The sequence below is a fragment of the Choloepus didactylus genome, chromosome 9 (genome assembly GCF_015220235.1).
Source record: "Choloepus didactylus isolate mChoDid1 chromosome 9, mChoDid1.pri, whole genome shotgun sequence".
Classification (NCBI taxonomy): Eukaryota; Metazoa; Chordata; class Mammalia; order Pilosa; family Megalonychidae; genus Choloepus; species Choloepus didactylus.
The window spans coordinates 63886574-63897147 of record NC_051315.1 but is presented as its reverse complement, the minus strand read 5'-3'; the positions used below and the strand labels follow the sequence as shown (position 1 = coordinate 63897147).

At 39.7% G+C, this 10574-nt stretch overlaps 1 protein-coding gene across 3 annotated transcripts in view; it reads left to right on the top strand.

Moving 5' to 3' along the window:
- Positions 1-429: 429 nt before the first annotated feature.
- GPR155 (G protein-coupled receptor 155) overlaps positions 430-10574 on the top strand; it is a 39404-nt gene continuing 29259 nt past the window's right edge. For 2 of the 3 annotated variants that reach the window (XM_037849235.1, XM_037849234.1), the window contains exons 1-2: positions 430-599; positions 4961-5456. In XM_037849235.1, the coding sequence (XP_037705163.1) occupies positions 4991-5456 (466 nt within the window). In that variant the 5' untranslated portion in view covers positions 430-599; positions 4961-4990. Of the gene's footprint in view, positions 600-4960; positions 5457-5528; positions 7440-10574 lie in introns of those variants that run through there. The other variant, XM_037849236.1, reaches the window with a different exon arrangement.

Here is a 10574-nt window from a genome sequence, read left to right as displayed (position 1 = left end):
CAATTCTAAGGCTCTATAGATATTTTAATCTCTTTCCATCTAGGACAGAGGTCAAGGCCACATTGTCTTGGAGAGCATGGGAGGCAGGATTCTGACCCAGGTCTGAGTCCACGTCCTGGGATTTAAACTCTATGCTACAAAAAGGACTAGGTTGACCACGAAAGGAATTGGCAGATTATACGAGGCTGAGGTTAGAGGGAAGGAAGAGACGCCTCTCAGGGCAGAACCTTCTAGCAGGGCCTCGGGAGAACCCAGCGAGACTTAGGAAGCCGTGGCGCCATTTTGCCAGTCGGGCAGCCGGAAGTCCCGCCGCCGGAGGCCTGCAGCTTGGCGACGGGCGACCGGCGGGGCCGGGACGGCGGGCGGGACCGGGGGTGGGGCTGGGGCGGGGCCGCGCGGCTGCCTCGGGGAGGAGCTGACCTGGCCACGGCTGGCGCCCCCTCACTTACTCCGAACGTGCCGCTACTGCTTCGTCGCGTAAGGGGCCGCGCTCGGCGGGGAGGGTCCGGGCGGGAGATGACAAGAATTTTCTCCCTGCCTGGTCCTCCGCGAGCATCGGCTCCCTCCTCCTTGCGGCCCGGGGGCTACAGAACTGGCAGGTGAGCTGGCTCCCCAGGGCGTGGACCTGCGGGTCCTGGCTTGGCTTTGAGGACACCGAGGGGCCCCGCCGCCGTCCCTGCCCCTCGGGTCTGGGCAGGTGGGCAGCGCCCCGTCCACTGCGCCCTGCCCCGCGGCCTGCGCGCCCTGCCCGGCAGTGCCTGCCTATGGGACGTGCTGGGCAGTTCGGGAAGGCTTGCGCAGGGGAAGGGGCGGCTTGTCCCCCCTGGTGACAGCACTGCTATCCCCCAGTTTGGGGAGCGCCCCATTGCACAGGCGTCCACCCTGTCATTCTCGGACTCTTCATTTTATCCCGAGGGTAGTCTCAGTATCCTCCCCTCCTGGGAGCTTCTGCCCAGTTACCTGGAGCCTTGCGCCAAATGTTCGTCCCTACCCCTTTTGGAAGCATGTCAGTAACCGTGACGTTGTAACTTGTGTCCTGGGGAGGCTGAGCGGATCACCTTTTCCTCATCTCAGGCACAGACCCCAAGCCGTCTTTTCATTTCCACTGCCGCCTTCCCAGATCCACTGCTGTCTGGTTAGGTCCTCTCGGTACTCCTTATCTTGGCAGGCCAAAGTCTTGTCTTTGCCGACAAGGAAGAAGAGGAAGTGCTCAGCACTCCCATCCTGGGTATCTAGGGAGAACATTTGGTCCTCTGAGTGGGTGTGAGTGGGTGGATGGCGTGGCAGTTGAGGCTGAAGAGTACCACTCTATTATGCTTTTCTGAAGGGATAAAAGATAGTGGTTGTTTGGCCGAGAAATTGACCGCCAAAGAGTTCAAAGCTTTCTCTTTGAAGTTAGCCAGACCCTTCCCCGCCCCCGTTTTCACTTAATAATACCAGTTATTTACAATTTCAGTGGTTCGCTGATGTTATCCAAACCAAAAATGAAGTGACCAGAAGCTTTTTGTGTATAGCATGTCTCCATTCCCTGCCCCACAGAGAAGTCTTTTACTGTGAGAAATCAACCTGTTTGTTCAGCAACAGGCCTTGTTTTTAATAAGATGAAAACACTGGATGTAATTTTTTTTTTAACTTCCCTTGGCGTAGTTCCTGTTCATTTTAAAAGAATGCTTTAGAAAGCTCATTTTCCTCCCCTTTAAAAAAGATTAGGATGAAGTGAAACTTTTTAAGTTATTTTTGATTATTTATTTAGACTTTGCTTCAGTTAGCAAGCGGTGCTTTTATAAAACTGAAAAACCTCATGGGAAGGGGCAGATTACTTTTCTTTTTTTTTAAACATAATAAAGTTTGACATTTATTGAGTGCTCTCAAGGTGACAGCTACTGTGATAAGCCACCAACACTGATCGTATGACTTAATCCTCACAGCAGTCCTTCGAGGTGGGTCCTGTCACCGTTCCTATTGTACAGATGAGAAAATGTAGCCAAACAAGGTGATGAGATTGTTCAAAGCCACGTAGCCACCATATTGCTTCCTCAAGTCACCAGCCTAAGCAGCTAGGGCAGGCCAGGAAGGGAAGTCCAGGGGAGAAGAGGGAGGGGGGCGGAAGGTCCATTCTTAAAGGAGGATTTACAGCCAGAGACAAGGTGGAGGGGGCAGGAGCTCCTTTGTGAGGTTTAAAGGCTGGTAGCGCAGATTCACGAAGAGCTCTGGCCTTTTATTAGCACCCACTAGCAGACCTCCACTCCCTCTTTCTCCAGTCTGCTTTCTAAGTTGAGTCAGTCCTGAGGGGCAGATTACTTTTTTTGAAGTTTTGCTCTTAATTTTCGATACTAATTAAAAGTTAAACCTGGGCATTGCTACAACTATTTGGCTATCACCTTGAGAATAGTGAAGAGCTCTCTCTTCACAGCTAACCACCAGTTAGCCATTTAAGATCAACCTACATTAAATTCAACTCCTCTTAATTGTTTGGTATAAAAACAAAAACTGATAATGTTATGACCCATCCCATACTTCTGTTTTAGTTGGAGTATCTTTAATACCAGTTATGTTTGGAGAACTAGCATAGGACAGCAAACTGTATTTAATTTGTTCCTTATTATTAGGACTACAACTCCTAATAGCAGTTGCTACCATTCCTTGAGGATTTACCTACTTTGTGATAAACTGTATATAGAATCTCTTGGTCCTCACACTATGCCTCTAAAGAGGTTTTTCCTCTCATTTTACAGTTGAGGAAACTAAGGTTCAGGACTGTTTGACTCCAAAGCCCTTGCTCTTTTCACTTATTTATGGCTACTATAGTTAAAACCGTTGGTTAAAAAATTATTAGAATATAATGATTTATTAGTGCAGTATAAATAAGTGGTTGTGAGAAGTATGAGTTGTTAATTCATACAGGCAAACTTTAAAAAACATCAGAAGACCTAACTAGTTTATCACCTTATTCTTTAGCACTGCCTTTCATTGTCCACATCTTTTCAGGGCTTCCAATGTTTAACACTTTTGTTTAAGTGTTTACTAGCTCCTTACTACAAGTATGGGTACTTGTACCAACCAGTAATTTTCCCAGGATATAATTTGATTCTTATTTGGTAGACTTTTAAGTATGTGAGTATGGTAGGTTTTGTGTATTTTAACCACTCTTATCTAATCCTGGTAGAAAAATACTTGTTCTAATCCAGATTAAATGTACATGTTTTAAATGGTTCAGTTTATACCAGGGTAGCACAGAGAAAATTATCTCCAAACACACCCCCACGTATCAGTTGTTTCTGGTCTCTGGCTTGCCATCTGAGTCTTTTTAATATGATGTGGGTGTTTGAGAACTTAACCTGAGTATTGTGAAATTCAGGAAACATGAGTTTTTTTGATTGTTTGTTTGTTTTACTTTTTACCTTATATAAGGCCACTTTAGATGGTTATCCCAGAATAATCACTTAGAAATTGGCAATTGTCATCATATTAATTTCAAATTACTAATAAAGGCTGATTAGTTGCAGAGTTGTCCAAACCTTATGTTCATTGTGTCCCTGGCAGCAAGAGGAGAGTCTGATAATTATTTTAATGTTAGCATAAAGAATTTGTTCCTTGCATTAACATTTTCTGAACATCTTTAGACCATGTTCAACATATTTTGTGTTCAAAATTTTATGAACATCTTTAGAACATTCAGAACACATTTTGTGTTCTTGCTATAGTCAAAACTTAGAATATCATTTAGGAAAACAAGAAAGACTTCTATCCACGAACTAGATAGTGCTTGAGAGAGAACATTAATCCATAAAGGGCAAAAGGTAATTATTTTAGTCATTCATCAAAAAGAAAAAAAAAACAAGTGTCTCCTGTGTGGCAGCCACTGTGCTAGGTGTTAGGGACACAACTGTGAGCAAAAACATGTACAATCCCTGCTTCTGTGGCACTTTAAAGTCTAGTGAAGGAAACAGACACAAACCAGTGTCATGCATACTAAAATTATGGAAAAGTGGCTTAAAGGAAAGGGACACAATTCTACTTGAGAAAGAATCCTGGCCTGAACTATGTGGTCAGAGAAGCCTTGCCTGAGGAAGGGACTCCTGAACTCTATGATTTGGAGGATGAGTACGTGTAAATTATGTGGAAAGTGATGGCCTGTTCTCTAGAGAGAACATTCTAGAGTGAGCTGAATGTATAAGGTCTCTGTGGCACAAAGGGACTGTGGGCATTCAGGACAGCATGTGCGTGCGTCTGTTGTAAAAGGTAAGGGTAGGTTGATGGGATGCCATCATTCTTTCATTCTCTCTTTTGTAGTTTACCAAAAGTTATATTTAACTTTTAAGCGCTTACTCTATGCCAGATTTGATTCTAAGGACTTTACTTGAATCATCTCATGTTCCTGTGAGGTAGGTACTATTATCACCATTTCACAGATGAGGAAAGTGGGGCACAGAAAAGTTGTTACTGGTTCAAAGTTGGCAAGAGATACTCTACTGAACTCTTCTTCCTATCCTACACTCAAGGCTGGCAAAGACCCCCTGGTGCCAGTGGGATTCCTCCATGTAGCCCTGGGAACTTCTGAAATTCCTGGGGAGTGTTGATGCAGGTGGATATTCAGCAGAGACTCAGTGGGCCCCATGCTCTTATTCACTTGGCAGAGCTCAATTGTGCATCACTGGTGGGGACCATGAGGTGTCACTGCAGCTGTAATATTTGTGGATCTCATTTTACTCATGGCTGATATTGAATATGGAACAGTGGCATGAACTTTATTTTGAGCTGACCCATGTTTAAGAGTAAAGATGTTGTTGTTAGCATCCCCCCCCCACCACCTTTTTTCCACTGTATTTCTCCCTGGTGTTAGTTGAAGAAATTATGTATATTTATTGGGCCATATAATAAGTCAGTCAGTCTAGATTTGCCACTGTAGCATTTCAACTAGAATTCTTCTTATACTGAGTCTTTCTTTTTTTCTCTCCAGAGATTTGTTTAGAGTTGGAAGGTGAAAGAAATGAATTCTTTTTCTGATTCACTTACAAAGAACTTCACCATTGCCATCAATATGACCATGATGCCATCTGCAACAGTAATGCATGGATTTAATGCCACTGGTGGCCCACCTTCAATGTCGATAACAAGGCTTTTTCCAGCTTTACTAGAATGCTTTGGCATAGTCCTGTGTGGCTACATAGCAGGAAGGGCCAATGTTATAACATCAACACAGGCCAAAGGACTAGGAAATTTTGTCTGCAGATTTGCACTTCCAGCTCTATTATTCAAAAACATGGTTGTACTTAATTTTTCCAATGTGGATTGGTCTTTCCTATTTAGTATCTTAATTGCCAAAGCATCTGTATTTTTCATTGTATGTGTGTTAACCTTATTGGTTGCCAGTCCTGATAGTCGATTTAGCAAAGCTGGACTATTCCCTATTTTTGCTACACAAAGTAATGATTTTGTCTTGGGATATCCTATAGGTAAGTTATTTTTTACCAAGAAAATGCATACCTGTTGACTACTTTTAAAATATTTTAAAATTAAAATTTATGTTAATTTTAACATAAGTTAAAAACATAAGTTAAAAACATAAGTTAAGCTAAGTGTTCACAGAGCTTGATGTATATAACCTACCCTCAAGTGTTCAGAAAATAGATTGATAGACAGACTGATAGATGGAAAGATGGATGGATAGATAGCTAGATGGATAGATAAACAGATGGATAGATGGAATGATACAGCAAATGTGGCAAAATGTTAAAAATGGTGGATCTGGGTATTTGGAGGATAAAGGTCTGTTGCAGTTCTCTGCATGGCATTTGTATTATTTTTGTAACTGCCCTGTAAGTTTGGAAGTATTTCAGAGTAAAAAGTTTTTAAAATTTTAATGGGAAAGTAAATAATGAAATAAAAATTAACGTATCATCGGTGGTCACAAGGACTGTTAAAAATAAAATGGTGTTGAGGGATAGGGATGGGGGTGTACTGTTTGAGGTAGGTGGTCGGTGAAGGACTCTGATAATATGTCTACTGAGGAGAGAATTGAATGGAAGTTTTTGAAAAGTATAATTGAAATCTACCATTAATTTTCCAGTTTCTTATCCAGTAGTTTTAACCCTTCCTCCCCAATTTATTTCACCACTGGCACCAAAAGGATTCTAGTGGACTATACTTTTCATCTTTCTCTTCCTCTGTCACTTCTCCATCTCACCCACTAGAAATAGAGAGATATCTAAGAAATTAAATAACTATGAGTAAAGCAGGAGGTTTAAGAGAGAGGAAGAACTAGCTTCTTAGATAACTAAGTTGTAAATAGTCAGAAATTAGATACGTGTTCCTTTAAGTTTACTGAATTTTAAAGTGAAGGATAAATCGTGCATTTTAATAAAGACTTGAAAATAAAAGAGCAAGAAATTAATATGTTTGTTCATCTCTTCAGGAACATTAATAATTAGATTTGATAAGGTGTTTGTGGTATAAGGATCTTAGAAGTGGCTCAATACCACTTAAATATTTAGTAAATACTGTGTCTTAATTTAGACATGTATTTTAAGTATATAGTTTCCTGTTAACATAGATTAGTAAGCCCATAACTAAACAGAACTAACGTTTGTAACTTTATAGTTTACAGAGTACTTTCTTGCATATTTATCTCATTTGAGGTACGGCAGATATTATTATCCTCATTTTCAAATAAGGAGACAGGCTTACAGAGATTAATTGTCTTATCCAAAGTCACACAGCTAACAGGTGACAGAGTAGGGGCCCCAAACCTAGTTCTTCTGGTTCTAAACCCTAGGCATTCTCTTATTCCACACAGTTATGTAACTTGCCCATTTAATTTTGAGAAGACCTAACCAGCTTTTGTAATTTGTTAGATTCAGAAAATCAGTTTTTTTCCTCTGTAATATTCCAAAAATATTCCATTAAATGAGTAGCAGTGGAAAAAGATCTATTATAGTAGATTAATCCATTTTCATATTGAGACAGAATCTCCAAATAAAAGAAGTAATCAGCCATTCTCATCATTGCTTTTCTTATGTTCCACATGAAATCAGTGAACCTGGTAATAATCATGTTCCCAGTGGGCCCAATTTCCCTAATGATTACGTTTGTAGATTTTAAGTTGTAATTTTTACTTTTATAGTTTTGCTTTTAATCACAAATAATATAAAAACTCTTGTAACATTAGGTAGTAGACAATAATTTTACCAAAATCCAATAGTGTAGACAGGAGTGCTTTCTCACATACCTGCAAATTGGAAGGTGTGGTACAGAATTTTCAGGACCATGTGTCTGCTCCTTGATGAGGTTGTTTATTCTTGTCCATGCCCATCTGCCTTCTGGTCTCTTACAGGGTGAACAGAGAAGATTTATCCATACTCAAGTGACAGAATACTATAGTGTGTTATTATGGACTAAAAAAAAAGCCTCACTGTTTTGTAGAACAGTTCTTTTTAAAGGTACTTAAAGAAATCTGAATGTAAGAGTAAATTAAGAATTTACCAAAGTGAAATGTTGATTTCAGCATATCAAAATGGTTCCCTTCCTCTGTCATTAAAAGATACTAATAGGGCATAGTTAAGTCCTATAATTTATTCTTCAAACAATGCTGATAGCATAAGTACCCTGACTAATCATAATTATGCTCTAGTGCTTGAGCTGTAAACAGAAAGGAAATGAAGCATTTAACTGTATGCCATTAAATAATAGAATGATCTTGTCTGGGTCTTTGTGTTCTTTGCTGGGGATTGAAACCCCACAGGAATCAAAATAGGAGCCACAGTGGGTGGCTAATTTTGTCTGTTGGCTCTTCAAAGCTATATAATAATTCCTCATAGTGGGATTCTCCCTTTCCCCAAGAGTCTTATTTATAAGCATTAAATAATTAGATCTTAATAGTTGATATAATGATAATAAATCTAATTTTAGATAATATAGGTCACTCCTTTCAAATGCATTCTTTTCAGATTTGAAAAACTATCTTCAGTTAGGTAACAAAAGAAAAGTACTGCCAGTTTATAGATAAAGATGTAATATTAAGCAGAAATGGACTAAAATTCCTGTGTTGAGCTGTATTCTTCTATTAATTAAACAAGTATTTATTTAATCACAAATGTTGCTCTGCCCACTGGCCTTTACTTTTCCTTTGTACATCTGTTCAACTGACTTAAAATACCTCAGTAGTAATCTGCTTTATGTATATTCAGAATATGTAAAAGGTAAAAAAAATTGGATATAAAAAGAAATAGATTAACCAAGAATAGATATAAATTACTGTATTACAGAATACATTTTATGATGTCTGAATGCCTTTGACGTTCATTGATATTGGTTAATTCCATGCAGCCGGTATTTTCACATGTGCCCAGCACTGTGCTGGAGCCTGGGGGTTATAAAATGGGGCCTTCAAGGAATGTAGACTTTGTCAAGGCAGTGCTAATATGAAACAAAGTACCACAGCCATCCAGAAAACTGGAGGTCAGGATGTAGATTGAAGACTTCTGGAAGAAGTAGCACCTAAGACAGATCTTAAATAGTAGGTAAGATTTGGGTAAGATAGGAGAAAAGGTTTCAAGAAGTCAGGGGATGATGGAATGATCAGCATGTGAAGTGGTAATTTAAACATGGTATTTGGTGTGATGGTGACACTAAACTGACAGCTGGAGATTTTGCATTAAGGAAGAGTGAGAGATGAATTGCATAAATAAGGGACTCCAGTTGTGGAGACTGAGCTATGAATGTCAAAGGAAAATTGTTGTTTTAATAGCCTCTCGATGGGCCATAGGAGTCTTGGAAAAAGTTGAATTTTTGAAAGTTAAGAATTAGATGTTATAGTTAAAAGTGAGTAAATGGTTTAAGGGGGTGATCAAGAAAAACCGAAAGAATATAGGTTGGTAAACTCATTAAATAATCTAATTTTAGGATTTTTGAGTAGTGGTAGTAGTAGGAAGCAAGAGGAGAAAATACAAAAGATCCTGCAAAAGAAGGAAGTACTTGGTGACTGGCTAGCTGTAGGTTAAAAAAAAACAAAAACAAAAACTACTGCTCAAACTTGCATTAATCTCTTAAAATAATCTAAAGTAGATTATGTGGTAGTGATTAAGTGTGAGTATGCCAGGAAATTTCTAGAAAGGCATTAATTTAAGGGGCTTTGAGTAGATCATATAACTATAGCTATAAGTTATCAAAGGAAACAACCATGTATTTTTTTGTTGGGGCTACTTGAGAAAATTCTTGTACTCGAAAACACAAGGCTTTTCAACACATGTTCGGTTAAATAAAATTGAATGGTGGGCAGGTATGAACACAGTTCTCTTAGAGATAGAATATGTAATCTGAAAATCAGAAGAAGTGTAGCTCTCGAGAAAGTTATTAAAAGTGCTGCATGTTTTTTAATTATGAAACCTTATGATTATATGAAGGAAAACCATTAAGAGTTATAGAGCTAGAATATATAACTTGAAATCATTGGAAAGAATTTGTGAAATTTTATATAATAGACTATTTTAATGACTGCTTCATTCGGGGGACATTGTAGACCTGTGTATGTGCATAGATGAAAAAAAAGGGGGATAAAAAGTAGGTTGTCACTAATGAAAACAAGGAGAACTTCTAAAGGTTATATAATCTAGTTACATAACTTTAACGGAACGTGTGCATAACGTCAACTGAACTTATGTATCCTGAGTAAGTAAACAAATATATTTTCCTACCTTTTGTTACTTTATCTCAGTGTAAATTGAGAAAACTAATCTTTTACATTTTTCACATGATTGCCTCTCTGCTTGTGAGTGGTTGTAGCTGTTCTTTTCTTCTTCTATCTTTCATCTTTATGTGCCTTAATTGGATAATTTCAGGAACCATTGCCAAAAATGTGCTAGAAACCAGGATGTTTACTCCAAGGCTCTGTCTGAATTACCCTGGTCAACCCAAAATCTGATCAGCAGCCCCCATGTCCATCAAGAATCTGCTAGAAGTCTGACACCACCCCCCCCCAGTCCCCTATATGCTGACACATCTTATGCAATGATTAGGTCTAAAGTCATCGTGTATAGTCAAACCTTTAAAAGATCCCTTAAAAACCCTTAAGGCCCGCTCTGACCAAATGGCAGAGTGAGACACTTCAGGGCTCCATCCTCCACAGAAGCTTTGAATAACCAGCATGAAATAACAGAAACATCTTTCTCAAAGTTCAAAAAATAGTTAAAGGACTGCAGTAATAGGACAAGTGCTGAATCAAGAAAAAGGCTACTTAAAGGCAGTAGGATCTTGTGGCACCTTGGCTGGCACCTTCCTTACACCTCACCAGCTTGGCACACAGCACAACCCTACTCCCAGTGCAGATCTCTCATGCACATACTAGGAGCTTGTATGCCTGGCCCAATTTGTCTGGTGGTGGCCTGAGGCACTCGCCAGCCAGAACTTGCTCTTCCTGTAGAAGGCAGCTCACCAAGCTCTCCTACAGAACTGTGGGAGAGCTGTCAGTTGTGCTGCCTGGGGCAAGGGATTTCTGGCTGTAGGACACACAGTGCAGTCAGTGCCCAGGACCATGAGGACCTTTTCCTAGAGAGGGTACATTCAGAACCTTGTAAAGA